This window comes from Taudactylus pleione, unplaced genomic scaffold (genome assembly GCF_031769625.1).
Source record: "Taudactylus pleione unplaced genomic scaffold, aTauple2 ptg000967l, whole genome shotgun sequence".
NCBI lineage: Eukaryota > Metazoa > Chordata > Amphibia > Anura > Myobatrachidae > Taudactylus > Taudactylus pleione.
In genome coordinates, this window is record NW_028285368.1 from 3165089 (window position 1) to 3188508 (window position 23420).

At 43.5% G+C, this 23420-nt stretch overlaps 1 protein-coding gene across 3 annotated transcripts in view; it reads left to right on the plus strand.

The window, feature by feature from the left end:
• Window positions 1-19391, plus strand: part of ZCCHC7 (zinc finger CCHC-type containing 7) — a 200042-nt gene extending 180651 nt beyond the window's left edge. For all 3 annotated transcript variants that reach the window (XM_088460051.1, XM_088460049.1, XM_088460050.1), the window contains 2 exons: window positions 12018-12135; window positions 18799-19391. In XM_088460051.1, the coding sequence (XP_088316177.1) occupies window positions 12018-12135; window positions 18799-19232 (552 nt within the window). In that variant the 3' untranslated portion in view covers window positions 19233-19391. The remainder of the gene's footprint in view (window positions 1-12017; window positions 12136-18798) is intronic.
• The last annotated feature ends 4029 nt before the right edge of the window (window positions 19392-23420 follow it).

Sequence of the window (23420 nt, forward strand, 5' to 3'; positions counted from 1 at the left end):
ACACTACTTACCGTTCCCCTGTCGGGTTTGTAGCCACCGGTATGCCGCTGTCATTACATTGACAGCCGGCATGCTACACGTCGGTATATCATACCCAACCCAAGCTTACACCTATAATCCAATATTAGGAAAACGAAAAAGCATCCACTCCGACTACTAACACTACACTTCACACTACAACTCTTCATTTCACATAACCTCATTTCTTCTTCAGGGTCCATAGAGAGTCCACAGGGATACCATGGGGAAATGTGGGTTGGAGTGATCCAGGCATCAAACAGTTAAGCTTTCAGTTTCCAGGATGCCTCAGGTCCTCCTCCACCCCTGGCCATAGGTATTCAGTTTTTCGTTTGGTGCGCAGGATTCAGACGCACCTTTATAACAGGGGGACTACTCCGGCGGTCCCAAGCTTTTTATTTTATGTTTTATCTTATTTATTTTTACTTCAGAGCAAGCATTGATAGGTGTCCTAAAGGAAACCTACTCCCGCCGGCGCCGCAAACACCAGTAACTAGATTGGTGATTTCGGTGGGCACAAGCGGAGCTTGGCTAGCGGCGATGTTGGAGCCCATCACTGCAGCCGGAAGCACGGGGAAGTAGCTAAGGTGATTCCCCGCTCACGGTGAACTACACGGCAGTCCGTACCAACGGCGATTGGAGGTTGCTGTAGTGGTGCGACCGGTGCGTCCACTCCCACACTAGACCACCCGGACAAGTGAGTCTGGTGCCGTGGACAGTGGGGGTGACCATGTTATAAGGCCAGCACACCCGGGGGATTGATACAGCATAAGGGAGATAGGCTCTACCCGGCAGCCCCAGCCCAGACGCTGATCCAGCTGAGGTTTTCTCACGTCTGGGTTGCTCCTCCTACCCTCCTCTGTATATAAGATGCCCAGCGACCACTATCAGTGCTCTGCTGAAGCTGCTGGTCTCAGGAGGTTTTGGATCTAGTCTCCCTGTATACCTGTCTCCCCAGAGGCCAAGTTATACAGCCCTCAAATCCTACCAAGCTTTGTGTTTTGAGTAGTTGATTCAGGGCCCATTTCAAGTGTTAGGTGTATGCCTTTATTATCTTTACTGTCAGTTATAACTATCACTGCTATTTCTCCTTAAACCCTTTGCTACAGGTGTGTGGGATTTTTATTCTCTATTGTACTTCACATTGATTGATACTTGTGAAGGCAGTCACAGTTACACTTATTTATTATGTCTAAAGGTAAGGGTAAACCGGAAGCTGAGGCCCCGGTGCTGGTTTCATGTAAAAGCTGTTTGGTGGGCTTGTCCACTCAGGATTTTATACAGGATGGTTTGTGTGCTATTTGTTATAAAGACCACCTCACCAGTCCAGTCTACCAGCCCCTGTACAGGAGCCATCTTGGGTGTTCTCCTTGTCTCAGGCTATGACACAACTAGTGGACAGTTTGGCTGCTCCCACACTGCCTCCAATAATGGGATACCCACATCAGTTCCAGCCTGCTATGTTTGCCCCCCCCCTTATACATTTTTCCTGGATGGATGTTTATGCCCACTCAAGTCAGAGTACGGCTCAGTCAGCTGCTGCGTTTCAACAAACAGACCGGTAGCCATTAGAGAGTCTAAGCGGACAATATCATTTTGTCAGTCTGCCCTGCATGTAGATTCAGACGCTTCATCAGATGAGTCAGATGATGCACCAGGTACTTCTCCAGGGTCTATCTCAGGAGAGGAGGACCATCCTTCTACAGTGGATGTCCCTTCTTTGGTGAGGGCGGTCAAATCAATCCTAAATATAGAGGATGATGCGCCAGCTCCTAGACCTAAGGCTCCAGTGTTTAAACAAAAGCTGAGTTTCCTAAGTCTGAGAAGCTCGCTGAACTTACGGGAGAAGCATGGAGTACTCAGGATAAACGGTTCCATGTTACAAAAAGATTAGCATCTTTGTATCCTTTCCCACCTACTAAATGTACTAAGTGGGAAGTCCCCCCTACTGTGGATGCTCATGTGACGCATTTAGTCAGGAGTGCTACATTGCCTATACCGTCCGCATTTTCCCTTAAAGATCCTACAGATCGAAAACTTGAGACATGTCTTAAATCAGTGTTTTCATTGTCTGGAACTGTTACTCGGCCGGCTATGGCTGCAGCCTGGGTATCCAAAGCTGTTGAAGAATGGACGGGGCATTGTAAGATACTGTACCAAATGCTACCAGAGAACCACTGACATATGTCTCCCACATAAGGGAAGCGACCTCCTATATGGGAGAAGCTGCAATAGATGCTGGATTCCTGGCTTCTAAAGCATCGGCAGCTTCAGTTGTTGCTCGTAGAGCCCTTTGGTTAAGGTCCCGGAAAGCAGATGTGGGATCCAAGAAGGCTCTGGAATCCCTGCCTTTTTATGGAAACATACTTTTTGGAGCAAAATTGAATAAGATAGTGCCTACTCTGGCAGCTTCAAGATCTGCAGATCTGCCATCAACAGCTACATCAAAGCCTAAGCAATCCTCCTGTCGGTCCTTTCGCCCTCAGGGAAGAGCAAAAGGATAGACTTTCTCCAGACCATCTAGTTTGCGCAAGACCACCAAGCTGCAAACTAAGATGTCCTGGTCGGTCAGACGTCCAGCTTTCAAGCTGGACAACAAACCCTCTGCCTGATGGGGCGGGCCTCCTCCTGGGGTATCCCAGGGTGGGAGGCCGACTTCTTCATTTTGCGGACTCCTGGCATCAAACAACAGCAGACGCCTCTGTTCGAGAAGTGGTTTCTCAGGGGTGTGCCCTCATCTTCCAGAGACATCCTCCCCAGAAGCCTTTTTGTAGGACTCCCCAATCAGACTCTATTAAGGCTGTGGCCCTCCAGGAGGCTATTTACTCCCTGTTGTGATCAGGAGTAATAATCCCGGTTCCTGTGGTTCAACAAGGAAAGGGTAATTATTTCAATCTGTTTTTGGTTCACAAATCGAATGGGTCTCATCGCCCTATTCTGAATCTGAAAACTCTCAACAAGTTTATCCATGTACCCAAGTTCCATATGGACACTCTTCGGTCAATCATTCTGGCAATGGAACCTGGGGATTTTATGGCTTCCCTGGACATTCTGGATGCTTATCTGCATGTGCCCATTATGCCATCCCACCAACAATTTCCATGGTTTGCTGTCCGGCAACAACATTACCAATTCCAGGCACTACCCTTTGGTCTATCAACGGCCCCTCGGGTCTTCACCAAAATAATGGCAGTTATGATGGCCCACCTCAGGCGTCAGGGAGTCAGAATACTGCCATACTTGGATGACCTCCTGATATGGGCACAGTCTCCAGCTGTTCTACAACACCATCTACAGCTGAACATTGTCTGCCTACAGACACATGGCTGGATCATAAATTGGAAGAAGTCCTCCGTTTTTCCAATACAGCGGATGGTACATCTGGGGGCACTTCTGGATTCTCAGACACACAGGGTGTTTCTGCCAAGGGACAAGATTTCGGCCCTATTATTGTGGGTGCGCAAATTGCTCTGCAAGCGAAGGGTATCCATTATATCAGCGATGCAGGTCCTGAAGTCAATGCTATCTACCTTGGACATGGTGGAATATGCTCAGAGAAACCAGCAGTGGTGAGATTGGACAGGTCGCAAAGGACTGATGGTTTCTATCACAAATGGTAATAAGGGATTGGAAGAAATAGCCCTCCGAATTGCCTTCTCCAGTTACCGTGCCTGATTCTGATTATGAGTTTTACAGAGTTGCACAAATATTTTTATACTACCGTACATGTGCAAAAAAACTTGAAAACTCTTAAAGCGCATGCGTTACACTGAGCGCAGTTGCGATTGAGACGCACAGTATCAGAAGTGCAGGGCGTTCCGGGACGGTAACTGGGCAGTGGCTATTTAGAAGCACAAAAATGGTCTGTTTTATGGGCTTTTTTTGGACATTCCGCTGAAATGTTTGCATACACAGATGCTTAACCACTCAAATTGGGGGGCATACTGAGATGGAAAATCTGCGCCTACCATAAGGCTGGTGAAAGCTTAGATGGGGCGACCAATGGTGACATCTAAAGACTCACCAAGTGATAGTACAGCATCTTTAGACTCTCAAAGTAGGTGTCTCAGTCTTTGCATAACACTTGTACACCAGGGGAAGGGCTGATACTAGCATTGGCATATAGTAACAGACGCGACTACGGCAAAGACACTAAAGCACTCACAGCAACATGCAACTCAGAATCAGCCCCATAGTCTTCCAGCTGTGCTTTTAACCTGCCCATTCCTAAAAAGAATAATATGTAGAAAAAAAAGATATGCAAACAAAGAAAAATGTTCCAATCTACAGTATGCTGGGACCTGTAGTTTCACAGCAGCCGGGTGACCACAGGATGTCTTATTCAGATGTCACCTTTCTCATTTGATGACGCTCGGGCAACTCGTGTCTGTCCAGCTGTTGTAGAGCCAAAAATCATAGTAGAATGCTCAGAGGGCTAAAATATGCATGGGTCATTCTACATTAACTGATACAATGTTTCATTCCATTGTACTTTAGGTTTTCCAATTTTTATTGCACTCTGTATTCAAATTTTGGAATTTGTGTTTTTGTAAGCATACAAAAACCAAACAAAAAAACAAAAGATTTTGTTCATAACATAACAGGTTGCAATTTTGTATACCAGATGACTAGATTTAAGGAAGTCAATACTTCAAGCTCACAGACTGACTCATTAAAAAACAGATTGTAGAAAAAACACCATGATTTAAAATTTTCAGAAATGCAACATCTAAGGGTGCATATATTAAATTACGGGCTTAATGGACATCTCACAGTTGTGCACTAGAGTGCTGCAGGTAGGCCAAGCCCCCTTCATCCCTCTTTCCCTTCCTCCCTCCCCTTACAACTCTCACTGGTTGCCTGCTAGATACAGCTATAGCCTCTCTTCTTCCCAGCCAGCACTGTCAGCACCTGGAGATTAATGTGAGCAAAGGGAGACAGGGAAGAGAGAGAGAGGGGGATTGGGACTGAGACAGAGGGAGTGGAGGAAAGGAGGAACAGAAATGAGATAGACAGGGTGGGACAGAGATGGGAAGGTGGGGAAGACACCTGTCAGCACTTTGAGCTGGTGTAACCACCAACAGCCCCTGCGTCCCAACCCACAAATATACACTCTCGGCCAATGGAGACAGAGATCTGAGAGGGAGATAGAGAGGAGGGGACAAAGATAAAAAAGACAGTGGTGGCATGAGGCTGGAGAGACACATGAGGGGCTACAGGCTGTAGAGGACATTGACGAATGGGGCTGGAGAACACAGAGGTAATGATGCTATATGGCAGCCACACTAGCGAGCATCCTGGCGAATGACATTTCAGATATACTAGTTATGTTATAAATTGAGAATCTCTTTCTCTGAAATTGAAAAAAAAAAAATCTGAAAAGTTATTTGATTATTATAAAATAATCCAAGACATTTTTCAACAAATCTAAAATAAGGAAGATCCAGGCCTCTGGTTCTTGTCTGGACTTGGCATTTGATGCATTAACAAACAAGTTTTTTAAAATGTTAAGGTTATGACCATAGCATCCTATAAGATTCTAGCTATTGTGACACAGTTAGGTTAGGGGGTCCCTCTCCTGGGTAGAGGACTCCTTCCTTACACACACACACAGCAGCAGGGAAGCAGCACACCAGTCTGGATGCAAGTACAAGCTGGTCGGCGCCAGTCTTTATTGTACCATGACAGAAATATAAAGAAAACATAAATATAAATCCTAGCCCTGTCGGGGCACTAACTTCACAGGTAGTTCCCTCACTACCAGAACCTGGCAGGGCCTAATGCCCTCGCCAGCAACAAAGCACAGTACAGTACTCACAAATAGGTTTTTCAAGTGTCTCTGAGCAAACTCCCTGCCTGCTCTCCCAGGTGAGAGAATCAGCCCTCAACACACTAGGCTTATATTGGCCACTCTCAGGTGGGAACCCAATCAAGCCTGTTACCAGGCTGCGAGAACCAAAACCTGGAGTGGCAGTGGGTGGAGCCCTCCCTCTCCTCTCACCCACAACCCCCAGGTCCCAAACCGGCTTTTCAAAAAGCCGAAACTCAAGCCTGCTACACTGCAGACTTTCTCCTGGGGGTTTAAAACACAAAAGACAGGAATCTGGGACAAATGTACCTGCCACAGACCACTTTACCAGTGATCCTATCACATATCCCCCCCCCTTTGTTTCGACCTGTGGGGCGGAACAACTGAAGCCCCCAAACAATGAACGCGTGACAACGCGTCAGCATTGGCCAGCTGGCTTCCTGGCCTGTGTTCCACTGAAAATTTAAAAGTTTGTAACGCCAAGAACCATCTTGTAATTCTCGCATTACTGTCCTTATTTTCAGACATCCACTTCAGAGGGGCATGGTCAGTGATCAATTTGAACTTTCTTCCGACCAAGTAGTACCTGAGAGCCTCTAACGCCCACTTTATGGCCAACGCCTCCTTCTCCACTGTGGCATAGTTTCTCTCATGTACATTCAACTTTCTGCTAAGATAGAAAATAGGGTGTTCCTCACCCTCCTTGTTCTGGGACAGGACCGCTCCTATACCTACTTCTGATGCATCGGTTTGTACTATGAATTCCCTTTCAAAATTAGGAGTCATCAGGACTGGTTGGGAACACAATGCTACTTTCAACTCCTGAAAAGCTTTCTCTGCCTCAGGACTCCATTCTACCATGACTTTTTGTTTGCCTTTGGTCAGGTCAGTCAGTTGGACTGCCATGGTGGCAAAGTTGGGTATAAACCTCCTGTAGTACCCCGTAATTCCCAAGAAGGCTCTCACCTGCTTCTTATTCAGAGGCCGTGGCCAGTTTTGTATGGCATCAACTTTATTGAGCTGAGGCTTTATCAGGCCTCTGCCAATTGGTGTATCCCAGATATTTTACTTCCTCCATGCCTAGACAACACTTTTTTGGGTTGGCTGTCAAACCTGCCTTATAGATGGAGTCCAACACTGCTTGTACCCTGGGTAAGTGAGACTGCCAATCAGGACTATGAACGACCATGTCATCCAGATAAGCAGCCGCATACCGTCTATGGGGCCTTAGAATCCTGTCCATCATTCTTTGGAAGGTAGCAGATGCCCCATGTAGCCCGAAGGGCAACATCTTGTACTGAAACAAGCCCTCTGGCGCTGAAAAAGCTGTCTTTTGTTTGGCGCTCTCGGTTAACGGTACTTGCCAATACCCTTTGGTTAGGTCAAGAGTGGTTAAATACCTTGCCGTCCCTAGTCTCTCAATCAGTTCATCCACTCTTGGCATCGGGTAGGCATCGAATTTTGAAACACTGTTCAACTTTCGGAAGTCATTGCAGAAACGCACACTCCCGTCGGGCTTTGGAATCAACACAATGGGACTTGACCATTCACTATGTGATTCTTCAATAACCCCTAACTCTAGCATATTTTTAATTTCTTTCAACACCGATTCTCTTTGTGCTTCTGGTAACCTATAGGGCTTTAGATTAACTTTAACCCCTGGGTCAGTGATGATGTCATGTTTAATGACCGAGGTTTTCCCAGGTACGTCAGAGAACAGCACCCTATTTCTAATCAGAAACTCCTTGACCTCTTGTTGTTGAAGTGCCGACAAGGTTTTTGCCACTGTCACTTCGGGAACTAAGGGCCCTGGACTTACTGGAGGGTCTCGGACGGCCGACAGTACCGTTCTATCTTTCCAGGGCTTTAACAGATTTATATGGTATATCTGTTCCGGCTTTCTTTTCCCCGGCTGGTAAACTTTGTAATTGACCTGCCCCACTCTTTCTAAGATTTCAAAGGGCCCTTGCCATTTAGCCAAAAGTTTATTTTCCACAGTGGGAACCAATACTAACACTCTGTCCCCAGGAGCAAAGCTGCGTAACCGAGCATTGCGGTTGTATACCCTCTGCTGTGCCTGTTGAGCCTGTTCCAGGTGCTCTCTCACTATCGGCACTACCGCAGCAATTCTCTCCTGCATTTGAGAAACATACTCAATCACCGTTTTGTAAGGACTAGACTGCCCCTCCCATGTCTCTTTGGCAATGTCTAGTAACCCCCTTGGATGTCTCCCATACAACAAGTCGAAGGGTGAAAACCCGGTGGAGGACTGGGGAACTTCTCTTATGGCCAACAATAAATACGGCAATAAGTAGTCCCAATCCCTACCATCCTTGTCGACCACTTTCCTAAGCATGTGTTTTAACGTCTTGTTAAACCTCTTGACCAGCCCATCGGTTTGGGGGTGATAAACCAAAGTTCTTAACTGTTCGATTTTGAACAGGCGGCATAACTCTTTCATGACTTTGGACATAAACGGTGTACCCTGGTCAGTTAGTATCTCCTTAGGTATACCCAGCCTGCTCTCTGGCAATGGTCTTGGTTGACGTATTGCGCAATGGGATCGCTTCCGGGTACCTGGTAGCGTAATCCATTATGACCAGAATATACTGGTGTCCCCTGGCAGACTTCATTAAGGGTCCAACCAAATCCATCGCTATTCTTTCAAACAGCACCTCTATGATAGGCAATGGAACTAGTGGACCCTTAAAATGTGGCCTGGGAGCATGATACTGACACTCAGGGCAGGATGCGCAAAAGTCAGATGCCTCTTTATGAAGCCCGGGCCAGAAAAACCTCTGCATTATTCGCTCAGTGGTTTTCTCTACCCCTAGATGGCCTGCCGTTATATGACCATGGGCCAGATCCAACACTGTTCTTCTGTAGGCTTTGGGAACTATTAGTTGTTCCACAACATCTTCCCCCTTCTTAGTCACCTGATATAACAAATCCTGACACATTGCCATGTGGGGATAGGACAAAGGACTATCAGGGTCTACGGGTTTACCATCAACTACTTTTACATTCTCCCTGGCTTTTACCAAAGTAGGGTCATTCAACTGCTCCACGGCAGACCTCTCTTCTGACCTCTAAATCAGGCAGACGATCACCTGGCCCAACAACACTTCCCACCTCAATGGGAGACACATCAGTTGGCGGGCCACCGTCACGTTCCGCATTCTCTAGTTCGCCAACCATAGTAGAAAAAGGGAATAACTCTGACTCAGAAGAAACTCCCTCCTCCACTACATCGACAACCTTCTCAAATGGATCGGGGTTGTTCACCTCTGGAACAAAACGGCTTTCCCACAACTTCCAGAAGTGAGCAAAGTCTCTCCCCAATATTGCATCGTACACCAGACCATGCACCAAACCCACAGAAACTATAGCAGAGCCACATGGTGTCTCGATGTTCACCTCGGCCGTAACATAATATCGAGTATCCCCAAGTATGCAGGTCACACCAACAGTTTTCCCTGTATGCCTCAAGGGGTTCACCAGCTCAGCTTTTATAAGTGTCACCAAGCTACCAGAGTCTAACAGTGCCTCTACTCTGTTGCCATCTACAGTGAGTACACACATGTGCTTATCAGTCTCAGCCTGCCGGTCAGCCGTACAGGCTATCTGTGCAAAGAAAGACCCCCTGCGGTAGACATGAGCAGTATCACATTGCATAGGTTCAATTGTAAGTGCACAATTAGCGGCAATATGGCCGAAGCCACCACATCGGAAACACTGAGTCATATTAATGTCTAGTCATTTACGGGGCAAGAACCTTCCCAGCCTGGCAGGCCTGTCTCCAGGTTCTACACCCTCAGTCTTAGGTACATTCCACCGCCCAGCACCCTTCTCCCCTGGAACAGTCTTACCAGTATCTCTTGGAGTTCGCCGGTGTGCCATCGGGGCTCGGTGGGGCATACTCATCAGCTCCTCAGCCGCCACGTACCTCTCCACCAGCTCGACCAACTGGTCCGCGGACTTAGGGTCTGCATGGCTCACCCACTTGCGCAGAGTCACAGGTAATGATCGTAGGTACCGGTCCATCACGACCCTTTCCACGATCTGTGGTCCCGTCAGCGTCTCGGGCTGTAGCCATTTTGAGGACAGATGGACGAGGTCATGCATCTGTGAACGTGGAGGCTTGTCCTTATGGAACTCCCAGCGGTGGACCCGTTGGGCACGAACAAAGGTGGTGACTCCCAAGCAAGTTAGGATCTCCTGTTTTAGTTTTTTATAGTCCTTGGCATCAGCCAGGCATAAGTCGAAATATGCTTTTTGTGGCTCCCCAGACAAAAAAGGTGCCACCAGACTTGCCCACTGCTCCTTGGGCCAACTCTCCCTCTCGCCCATTCTTTCAAATGCGGCGAGATAGGCCTCCACATCATCGCCCGAAGTCATCTTTTGCAGGAAGTGACTGGCTCGTACGGAGTGAGTGGTGGGAGGACCAGTATTAACATCTCTGGGCCAGGCGACCAGCTGCTGTACCACCTCTCTTATGGCCTTGCTGTTTTCCGCTAAGGCCTGGCGGGTTTCCTCGACCGCGACCTGTTGTTGCCTCTGGGCTGTCTCCAAGGCCAACAGTTGCACCCTGGTGTATTCCTGTTGAGCCCAGGTAGCTTCCTGCTGAAGTTTGTTTGTCTCCTGCTGAGCAGCTGTAGCTTGGAGCAAGGCTTTAATAATGTCCTCCATTTTGTCCTGGGGAGTAGGTTGGAAGCTGAACCTTGCCTCTCTGAGCATTGGCTGACGCCTCCTCTATGGGACTCCAAGGACACAGTGTTATTTCCACACTCACCAATTGGGTGTCTGTCCCTTTAATTTTTAAACGGAAAGTTTTCCTCTCGCTGCAACTTCAGTGTGTGTGGTTGCCCGCATTCTCCACCATTTTGTGACACAGTTAGGTTAGGGGGTCCCTCTCCTGGGTAGAGGACCCCTTCCTTACACACACACACAGCAGCAGGGAAGCAGTACACCAGTCTGGATGCAAGTACAAGCTGGTCGGCGCCAGTCTTTATTGTACCATGACAGAAATATAAAGAAAACATAAATATAAATCCTAGCCCTGTCGGGGCACTAACTTCACAGGTAGTTCCCTCACTACCAGAACCTGGCAGGGCCTAATGCCCTCGCCAGCAACAAAGCACAGCACAGTACTCACAAATAGGTTTTTCAAGTGTCTCTGAGCAAACTCCCTGCCTGCTCTCCCAGGTGAGAGAATCAGCCCTCAACACACTAGGCTTATATTGGCCACTCTCAGGTGGGAACCCAATCAAGCCTGTTACCAGGCTGCGAGAACCAAAACCTGGAGTGGCCGTGGGTGGAGCCCTCCCTCTCCTCTCACCCACAACCCCCAGGTCCCAAACCGGCTTTTCAAAAAGCCGAAACTCAAGCCTGCTACACTGCAGACTTTCTCTTGGGGGTTTAAAACACAAAAGACAGGAATCTGGGACAAATGTACCTGCCACAGACCACTTTACCAGTGATCCTATCACACAATCAGGATAGTCTAGAAGATGAAAGAAGACATCACATATGGTGTTATCAACTGGTACCAGTATATTGCGTGCAAATTGTTCAGCTTGGTTAGTAATCTGCTGAAATTGCCCCCTGAGAGGCACGAAACACGTCAGAATTTTCCAACACATGAATCACATAGATGTACAAGCAGCTAATTGATACCAATCTTCAGCCGGGACTTCTATCAGTTGTGGCATCGGACACCATAATCTCAGTGAGAGTATATATTAGCTTTTTTGATATATTAATAAATTGTGTGAATTAATATACTTGCCAGCTCCTCTATTCTTCTTTTTTGGTTTATTTTAATTAGTACTTGATTTTACTAAAAAATAATTATTTTGTGACCAGTTTTTGGTCCTTACCTTAATCCCAGTTAAATGTGTGGCAAGATATTAATCTTGCTGTCCATTACCACTCCGAAACTGTTGAGCAAATTGCAAGGAGTAATGGTCAATTTTTGCTCTGTTGTGTTGATCAAAGTTAATACACACAGTACCAATCCAAAAATACAGTTGGCTGTAACAACTGGCAGAGGTGTTTAAGCATTGTATGAATGCTTATGTCTTAATTGTATTTTATTAAATTATGTTTCAATATTGTTTTTCTTCTTTGGGGAAGGGGGGATTACAATGAGGAGAAGTAATGTTCACTAAAATTAGTCTTAATTTTGCAGGAATGCAAAGAGAGGCGAATGTACAGTTCAGTCTACCCCAATTGTGAACTTGTATTTACCTATGATGAGAATCATGACATCTGGAGAAGAAAGCTGAGAGCAAAACGCAAGTTTAAAGGTACTCTTTATCAGGGCAACAATCAAAATATATACAGTCATTTTTCACTCCTACTGTACACAGAGATTTGCTGCCTTCCATTATTTTAAATAAAGTTGCAATCTGATTATTTATTGACATTTACTAATATAGCGCTGGCATATTCCTATTGCACTTTACAAGATTGGGTAATAATAGACACAGAGGTAAGAGGGCCCTGCTCACAAGCTTGCAATCTATAGGGAAATAGGCATTGATACACAAAGGTAAGTGCTCCAAACTGTAGATTGGTCTAGCCAAATTGCAGAGGTTCTTGGTGGGCTGTCACACAGCAAATCCTCTATATTTATATACAGTGTCACAGAAAGAAAAGGAACAATGGGCCTGATTCAGAGCCTCACGATGTCGTTCACAGACATATCAGGCCAGCCCTGCAGCACAGCCAATGCTGACATATATGAAAGATATATCAGTGCTGCATGTGTGTAAGGGCGACCCACCGACTGCCCATATACTTACTGCAAGGACCGCCAACACTGACATCACAACTGGGCAGGCAAATTTAAATGCCCACCCAGTTGTGATGTCTGGCAAGACATATCGAGCGGCCGATTGGTAAGTGTGTATAGCTTACCAATCGGTTGCTCTGATGGCATATCGGTCTGCTGAAAGATCCGTCATGAAAGTGTGTGCCCAACATTAGATGTTGAGGCCGAACTTCTTTCTATTATCTGATTTTATGATTCTCCCGATATTGCAGTGGCTGCTCCATAGTCTCTCCTTACCCCAGACATTCGTTTGTTATTGTTCTATCACCCTTTTATATGTTTATTTAACCACTGTTAAAGAGCAAAGTACACCTTATTATGCGCATAGATCAGGGTGCCGCTATTTCACAAAAAAGTTACCACCAGCCCAATAAATATGCAAACAATATAAAAAGATGTGATGAAGCGCTCCCACCTTAGCAAAAAGTCTATAGTAGTCCAGTGAGTCTCTTGATATATGTTTCATATACCAGTTCAGCAGATCCTTGACAGATAACAATTCCAGATCCAAATCAGCTTTAGGACCCAACAATAATCCACAGCAATACTTCAGTTGTTTTGATTTACTTGTGTTAATGGACCTCAAAGAAATCATAAATATATGTTTCTCATAGTGTAAAACTGTACAATTTATTCCATGTTAAAAATATTAAAATATACTTTCATTTCATATAGTGATAATAAAAAAATATAATGATAAAAATGGCTGCATACCAGTTTGGAAATGAACTAAGGACCTCATTCAGAGCCGCTCGCTATTTGCGTTCGTTCGTTCAAAAAAAAGGGGTGGCTATTCAAATGAATCGTTCGCTCTTTGCGGTCTGTTCACGCCTCTATGTCTGAACGAGCGAGCAAAACTTGCGGTCGAAATTTTGAAAAATACGCCCCCTTGCCACTCGCACCATACGTCATGTCCGCTATTTATTTGTTTAATCGAGTACATCGAACAGCGTATGAACTGCTCGCTATTCTTGTGGTTGGTTTTTCCTACCACTATATTGCGAGCAGTTCTGACTATAAAACAACCAGGTGACGTGGTCGATGACGCTGCTATATTAATTATGCACACCCTTAAAACGCCCGTTTTGACCTTTAAGCACGCCTGCGTTCTGAATTCCACTCCCCGTTTTCAAGCACCTTCCCCTGTTACCACCCACATACGCCTTATCCTGTCACTCAAAATAGCAGGCATTCGCTATTTAGCGAACTAACGATTTTCGGCCGCACTGACTGATTCGCGCATGCGTATTACAAACCGTACGCATGCGCAGATGTGCGAACATCGCTCGGAACGAACGAGCGGCCGCTTACGAGCGGCTCTGAATCAGGCCCTAAGACAGCATGTGTGCAAGAGTCCCGGGGCAAATCACCTACACGCTGTAGATGGTCCACCTCAGAGGTTCCAAGAAAGGATAGCAGGTCCTGTACTCCACCGACGCGTTTCGACTCTTAAAAGTATTTATCAAGGTGACACCTTGATAAAAACTTTTAAGAGTCGAAACGCATCATGGTAGTACAGGAGCTATTCTTTCTTGGAACCTCTGAGATAGACCATCTACAGCGTGTAGGTGATTTGCCCCGGGACTCTTGCTCACATGCTGTCTTAGTTAATTTCCAAATTGGTAAGCAGGTATTTTTATCATTATATTTTTTTTATTATCACTATATGAAATTAAAGTATATTTTAATATTATTTTTAACATGGAATAAATTGTACAGTTTTATACTATGAGAAGCATATATTTATGATTTCTTTGAGGTCCATTGACACAAGTAAATCCTAAAGCTGATTTGGATATGGAATTGTTAAGGATCTGCTGAACTGGTATATGAAACATATTATATCAGAGACTCACTGGATTGGTATAGACTTTTTCCTAATTTGGGAGCACTTCTTCACATCTTTTTATATTGTGTGCTTATTTAACCAGTGTGATTTATCTATTGTAATCTCAGAGATGCACTGCTATCTTTCAATTATATGAATCATTTACTGTACTGTGCTCCCCCATTGGCGCTGCCTGCCTCCTGCTACCCCCCTACTATAAATCTTATATGATTTATCTACAATGTTTGATTTACTGTTGTTGATTATTTATTCTCTTCACAAAATACTTCAGTTCACCTTTCTATAGCACTACTGCTAGCTAGCATTGGTTATGTCATTCCCATTAAATTAGATCTGGTTTTAGCAACAGTAATATTAATCTACAAAAATGAATGGTGTGCACAAGAAGCATTTAATGCTGGGAACCAGTTATAATGGTTCTTAACACACAAGTGATGGAACAGTGGTTCTCAATAATTTTCCGCAGGGTACCCCCAGGCAGCTCATTTAATTATTTGTATACCCCACTTTTGGGGGGTACAAATAACGCTGTTATATATAAATAATGCTGTCATATATAAAAGTGAATAAATGTGCCATAAACAATACATAGGGCTAGAGATTCCTAGGACACTATTTCCCCGTGTGTCAAATTATCATCTCGAAATCCTGCCCTACCGTTACATACCCATTACCAATTACATACCCTTGAATGTCACAGAGAGTAACCCTGGGGGTACTAGGTTGCGAATCACTGATCTAGAGCATAGCTCCTGTGCAGGATCCCTGTAAAGCACACGGATGTCAGAGACTTGATTTGGTTATTTCTTATTTGACAAGGAAACCAGGATTTTATTGTTATGTATTAATTGTAAATTGATGTTTAACACTGGAAACATTTGTTCCAGATCTTGGAAGTGTGAGCAATGCTTTTATGAGAAACTCTAATGCTGGGTACACACTTCTCGATATATTTTTTCGTTCGACGAACAGTATGTCGCAAGTGCACAGACATATGTGGTTGGCCCTGCTGCACAGCCGTTGCTGATATATATGAAAGTGAATGGGTAAATCCCGACGACTAAAGCCCAATGAGTGAAAATCCCGATGGGCAGGTAAGTACTCTATTCCTCCCCTCTCTCCCCCTAACCCTCCCTTAGTGGTGCCTAACCCTAACCTCCCTGGGGGGGTGCCTAACCTTAACCCCCCCCCCCTCCCGCACCCAAATCCTCCCTTAGTGGTGCCTAACCCCCCTCCCTGCAGCCTAACCCTCTCCGGGGGGTGCCTAACCCTAATTTCCCCCCGGGGTCCCTAAACCTAACCCCCCATCCCTGGGCTAACGCTGATGCTAATCGGATCCTTCATTCGGGATTTCGGCGGTTGGGATGGAGACGCCGGTATCCTGATCCCCTTTGGAATAGCAATGTCGGCATTTTGCCGGGCGGCGGGATTCCAGCGTCGGTATATCGGCGGCCAGCATCCTGTCCGCCGGCATATTAATTACATCCCATATGAAAGATATATTGGTGCATCTGCATGTGTGTATGGTCGACCCACCAACTGCCCGTACAGTGCTGCAGCGACCGCTGACACTGACCATCACAACTGGGCAGGAATTTAAATGCACGCCCAGTTGTGATATCAGGCCAGATATACGATTGGTAAGTGTGTATAGCTTATCAATTGGCTGCTCGGAGGGCGGATTGTTTTGCTGACCAATATGTTGTGTAAGTGTGTACTTAGCATAAGTTGTAAAATGTCCCTGCTATCAAACATTGGTATGTGAAAATGACACCAAGCCACAATGAGATTTGTGAGAATAGGGTGTTCTACTCTATTTTCAGATCTTACAATGCTTGGAGTCTACCGAAAGCTAGCCCTGGCTTCTCGGCAGTAGATAAGATTTGTGGTATCGGTGACTTCACACAAAAGCACAATTAGATCTATACATATTTTTGTGGTCATGTATGAACATGTATGAACATGTTTTTAAATCAATAAATATCAGTATAGTATATTTCAGTCTTGTTGATACTCTATTTTGTTGTGTAAAAACAATTAGTACAATTAGGTATAAGTTTACTAACGTGTGAGTTTTCAGAAGAGAGTTTTAAAGCTGATGTTGCCCATAGCAACCAATCAGATTCTACTTAACATTTAACTAGCACCTTCTAGAAGATAATAGCTAGAATCTAATTGGTTGCTATGGGCAATATCACTTTTAAAACTCACTTCTAAAAACTCTCACTTTAGTAAATTACCCCTAAGTGTGAGAACTGTGTGTGGTTACATTTAGTGTGCGGAAGCCTTACACATCAGGATTTCAATGGTTAGACTAGGGGTAGGCAATAAGCGGCCCCCCAGCTGTTATAGAACTACACATCCCAGCATGCTCTGCCACAGTTTTGCTATTTGGCCGTGCTAAAACTGTTGCAAGGCATGCTGGGATGTGTAGTTCAACGACAGCTGGAGGGCCGCTTATTGCCATTTGTATAGCCAAAAAATGCAATGAGAAATGTAATAAAAAATAACTTGAACAAATGTTTGCCATTACAGTCCACCTATATTGTATTATGACCACATACTGTCTTTCAGTGATGCACTTTATTTATTGAAGTATAAATGCTTTCAAAAAAGGAGTGTGTATTAAAAAACTTTTTTAAACATGAGGTAAAAAAAAATGTGTAATATAGTTGAGCATTAATTTTATCTACCATTGCTTTAATTATACTCAGAAAAGTATTTAATTCTAATTTATTTAATTCCTTTTCAAGTTTTAGATTGTTATATTCTATGTACTGCGTAATATGGTGGTATATAAATGGTAAACAAAAAATGTCTGTCATGGATTATTGTTGCTATTGCTGGCTATGCATGGATTTATTTTATGACTGAAATCTGATTTTTAATAGTAATGGGAAGAGTGATACTATGGGTCATATCCAATTAGCCGCGAAAATCCACGTTTTGGCGATAAGTGTTCGCAGGTGCAAACTTTTCTCACAAAAATGCGTATCGTGCAATCATATTGCCGAAGTTTTTGCATGTGCAAAAACTCCATAGACGAAAAACGGCGAACTGTTTTCACAATCTCAGAGGTGAAAAAAATTTTTGAAAAATCCCTATTTTTGATAAAAAATTTGGTGATTTGTTTCAGAACCCCTTGGACCCCCCCGCCCCCCATATGACAAATTAGGCAAAAATTATTTTTTAATTATCTTAATTTGGCCAATAATGGCATGTCATTTTTGGGGTGAAAAAATTAAGTGTTGCAAAATTGGTTTAAAGTAGTGGGTCAGGTAATTTGGGGGGCTGTATGGATGGGACATGTGTTTTAAACATTGCAGTTTGCTGCACAAGATGTATTTTTAACATTTTTTAAAAGTGCACTTTTAGGACACAAAAATATACTTGCACCCATTTCATGTACTGCAGCATTTATTTTAAACAACTTGCTATTTATCATTTTATATTGTTATACAAATATGCACATAACTGCAATTTAACACAATTTAAGAACCCCAAATACTTTTATTAGGGCCACTAATATACTTCTAAAATTATTTCCTATGTCAGTTAGCTTTTTTAAGGGATACAGTGGCCTATTTACTAGGCAGTGTTAGGAGACAGAGTGAAAAGAGATAAGGTTCCAGCCAATCAGCTCCCAAATGTCATTTTTCAAACACAGCCTGTGACATGGCAGTTGGGAGCTGATTGGCAGGCACCTTATCTCTTTTCACTCTGTCTCCTAACACCGCTTAGTAAATAGACCCCACAGACTTGTTTCCCCAAAATGTGATGGTTTCAAAATGCGCAGTTTTACATGATGCGTTTTTGCAAGAGGATAGTGCAAAATATGAGAGCGTGCATAGGCAAAAGACGCAAAAATTTTGCACCAAGACACGCATATTTTGTGTTTAGTTTTCGCTTTTTTGCGGCTATATGGATATGGCCCAATGACTCAACAAAATAAAAAAGTTGACATTATTAAGTGATTTTATGCACCCCAGTGATATATACATTTAATTTGAACGGAATCCCTCAAGTTATATTGTTATCTGTTAAAGGAGCATCTTTTTGAAATGCAGAACTAGTTACCTTGCTAAATATTAGAGTGTATTATACATGACCAGATATGTACTCTTTTTTTTTTTTTTTTTTTTTTTAAATTGTAGAACTGTTTACACGTTTCACCTCATATTAAACAGTTATACAAAATAATTGATGAATTAAAAAATAGAACATATTTTAGAAAAAAAAAACTAGAATTTCCACCATCAATAACACAATTTTTGTTTGTTTGTATAGAGTTTCAAGAAGCCGGACTCTTGCCATTGCAGATTAGAGAACCCTACGTAGAAGTTGATATTTCACAGCCTCCAAAACGACATAGGAAGAAACTTAAAAGAGATAACAAACGGCAACACAAAGAAGTAAACCAGCAATTGCACACTCGGAGACAATTAAAAAATCAAAAGAAAAAAAGCAGGACTGTATACAGTCAAGAAAGAGAAGAATATTTCCCTAGAGGAAAATCGGAAAAGTCTGCTGGGGCCAGAAAACCACACACAAAGAGAAAATCTCACCACTTTTTGTTTAAAGATGGCAATAAGAAAGGGGAAATAGATGGGCAATTAAAGAAAAAGAAGAAGAAACACAGGAACAGAAATAATACCACAGTTGATGAGAGTTTGCTTATAATAAAGCAAAGGAAAAAAAAATCCAAGAAAGGTGTTGACTAGAGCCTCAAACTCACTCATTTTATGATACAATTGTTAAGTGGCACAAATTCAAAACATGAGGCAACAAGGATTTCCTACAGTCTTTTTTTGATCTTGATCAAGAAATGTTTTCTACACTTGTTAAAAAGAACTACAATGTCAAATGAATGCCAAAGTAGAGATCTGTGTTGTTATTTTTCAATAATAGCTTAAAATAAACAAAATGCATCTTATTGCTTTTGTGGGTTTTTTCCCCCCATTACAAAAAAATTATCCAAATAAAACCTAGACAAAAATATACATCAATAGTATAATGAAAAAAAGCACATCACAATAAAAACAATCACACCTCTATGTTAATTGTAAAGTTTTCCAACAGCTGTAAATACAAATGTATAGGCTGCCTTCTATTCGCTATTCATGTTGAGAATCCTGGCCATTGGATTTGATTTCTGGTTAAATTCAGACCTATTCCTCAGTGATGGCACAGCTTGTTTTCCTCTGTCCAAAGGGCTGGAATCGCATATGATTTAAGACCGATTACATTACATGTTTAAATCAATTTTTTTATTGTAAAGTTAATTTATTTTGTAAGGTATAATTGTGATCTAGCACACATTTCATCTGTATAATAAGAAATAAAGTGTCTGTCTGTTTGTCCTTTATGCACGGACAGAGTTTTGTACCTAGCTCCACCAAATTTTGCATGATGGTGTACAGTAGTTTGACCAGGATTATGTTTCTGGCTATGTTTGAAGTTCATCAGGGCCATGGAGGTCTCCATGAAGTCCACCAAGTAGGCTGTGGAGTCTCTGAGTTAAAATTTTGGTTTAAGCAAGTGCGCTCAGGATGTCTTCCCTGCCGTGATCTGAAGGCACAGGTTGATATGTACCAGTGAGTGGGGACGGGGGGGGGTCAGGCAGAGCTCCAACAGAAAAGCAGTGAGTCGGAGGATCAACTGTCACACTGCACCTGCACTTATACCCCTTTTACACTGACATGAAAATCCCGGGTTTTTGCACGTGAATGCGCATCAACCTGGGATTTTTGTCAGTGTAAATGGATCAACCCAGGTCCAGTGACCCGTGGATTCAACATGGCTAGCTTGCAGGGTTGGGCACGGGTCGTTCCCATGTCACCCTGCAGTGTAAACGACGCGACCCGGGTCACAATGACCCGGGTCGTGCCACATGCTGCCTGATTAGTCCGCTTCAGTGGTGCTTGTACAGACCCGGGTCCGGTGTGAATGGCGCCGACCCGTGGATAAACCGGGTTGGCTCCACAGTGTGAAAGTTTATATGCCATATACTTTTGTTAAAGGTTGAAAATACAATATTATTTTTCTACTTCCAGTGCATCATTAGTGTGCTATTATGTATATATACAGGTTTGTTGAAACAAGGATCTATCTTCATATAAAGTCTGAGTTCAGTAGTAATAAAAGCTTTTCTTTTAGAGATGGTCATTTGCCTGCTTGGAAAATGTTGGGAATGTTTCATCTAATACTGTGTGTGTGTCTGTGTCTGTGAGTTTCCTTTTCACCCCATATGGGTCACACACAGAAGAGGAGACAGAGTTGTTTCTAAATGGTGCATTAACTGATAGTGTGTGAGGAGACAGAGTTGTTTCTAAATGGTGCATTAACTGATATTTATCTATATAATATGCTAGAAAGCATGTCTGTCTGTTCTTTATGTACGGCCAGAGTTTTGGATCTAGCTTCACCAAATTTGGCAGGGTGGTGTAGTTGACCAGGATTAGGTTTGAACTTCGTCAGGGCCACACACTGTCACACAATCCCTAAAAATGGGGATACTGTTCATTTCACAGATTCCGGGGCTGGCTCAAGTGGAAATTGGCAGTCTGCCAAAAACCTGTGTGATAGCTACAAAAGTATCCTTTTAAACTCACAGTCTGAGCAAATGTCAAACTGTATGACTCATGAAAGTTCATATTAAATCCATCTAGTCCTTTCTAAAGTGACCATATGTATTAGCCAGCTCTCTGTGTTTGCATGCAAGGGCCTAACTAGAACTTTGGGGGCTACATGGCAAGATTTTAAAAGATTTTTATACCAGCTAAGGTATAAAAACATGGTAAGTTTAGTTAGTCAGTGGAAATGTGAGGGAGGGGTCGCACCTTTAGCAGCTCTCTATGCTGGACAGTCTGAACCGTGACTGTGCTGGGAATACTCTGCTTGTTTGAACTGCTGTCTCATGTAAACTGTATTATTGTTCCTGAACTGTGTTTGCCTTATGCAAGAAGTCATTGCACTGGCTCTGCCTTTTCAAGCCTGGAATAAAAAGCTTTCCTGTTTGCATAATTTCAGTCTCCCATTGGTCGTCTGAACTTAGGAGTTTGAGTCAACCAAGGTTCTGATATGTTGATTAAGATTAGTTCTGCGCCTCTAGACAAAATATCCAGGCCATCAATGGTGCCAGTTTCCTAGTTATTAGGAAAATGCTTGAACTAGTGTCCAAGGAAGATAGAAAAGAAAAGCTCTATTTGCCATGTACTGAAGTAGTGTGGTCAAAGCTTGGACAGCAAAACTCCACAGATTAAACAAAAATAAAATATGTATTCTTTACTCTAGGAACCAAAAGGGTATGGCTTTATTTGTATGACCAGATAGTAGCAGAAGCTTAACCCACCTCATATTTGGCTACCTTAAAGTCCAAGGCAAGATGAAGTGAAAGCATAGGCTATATGACCATTTATTGAACTCCTTAATCATGGCTCAGTATCTGGACCTCGTGCAGTGTCTTAAAGAGACATTGATCAGAACCACCGTAGAGGAAGATTATGCAGAATCCATTTGAAGACAAACAATATTGCCATCGACATACACTGGGGCAAGTAGTATAGGATATGTGGAGTTCCTAGGAAACAGTCACTGGAGAGACCGAGAAACATTTAGAGACCTTGCTCAGTTGGTTTATTATAGGGAACCAGACCTTGAATGACCAATGGGGTAAACCAGGATTAAGCGAGACACCTGTGGGAAATGTAATAGAGTGCAACTTTTAAAAATAATAATAATTTTATTTATATAGCGCTTTTCTGGACTCAAAGTGCTTTACATTTGCCATAACAGTACAAAATACAAAATAAACTTAAATAAGGGACATTAATGAAATGCTTGGTTGAAGAGGTAAGTCGTGAAGAGGTAAGTCTTGAGTCTATTTTTGATGGATTCTAGAGTGGATGCCTCTCGAACTGTGCGGGGGAAGTGAGTTCCATAAGGTTGGAGCCCCAAAACTCAAAGCTTGACCCCCAGACGAATTCCAGGAGATTCTAGGTACTGTTAATAGTCCTTCGTCAACGGATCGCAGTAATCGAGTGGGACGGTAAGGAATCAGAAGCTGCTTTAGGTACCTTGGGCCATGGTTATGTAGGGCTTTGTAAGTTAGTAAGCCAATCTTGAAAACAATTCGCCATCTGATAGGCAGTCAGTGAATGGAGTAGAGAGTGGGTGTTATGTGGCTGGAACGGGGTGAAAAAGGTGCAAGTTTGCTGCAAAAAACATGCGGCTTTCAATTTGCCGGGTTATAATAGAGATAAGAGATGGGTTACGTGTGCTCCTGGGAAATGCATGCATGGACAGGAAGGGGGGGGAGAGAGGGAGGGGAGTTGGAGGGGGTGGGTGGTCAGTGTGTATTGTGGTGGGTTTGTTGTGGTTAGGTATAAAGAACACAGTAGGCTGGGTGAGTGAGTAAAGGTGATGTGTGTTCTTTATACCTCATCACAACACACCCACCCAAGAAAGAAACATTTCCCCACCCCTTGGTACAGGTCCTTGTTCCATGTAGGCATCCAAGGTCTTGTTAAAATAAAAAAAACAAAATCACGAAGCCCACCGGACTTCTGAATAACTGTTCGGCCGCAGCGTTTCCCATAGAAGTGTAAGGGCTGACTGTTCATTGGCTGAGAGAGGCAAGCCCCTGGATCTCTTAGCCAATAAATGCATCCCCCATAGAAATCAATGGTGGGAATGAACTTCAACAACCAAACAGTTCCCACTATTGAAGTCTATGAGGGAAGCATTTATTGGCTGAGCGAGCTGGGGAGCTCGCCTCTCTCAGCCAATCAACAGTCAGCCCATACATTTCTATGAGAAATGCCGCGTCTGAAACGTCATTCAGTAAGTACTGTCCACAACCAGGACCATCTCACAGAGCCCAGTGCTGGTTGTGCTTTTTAACATTTTCA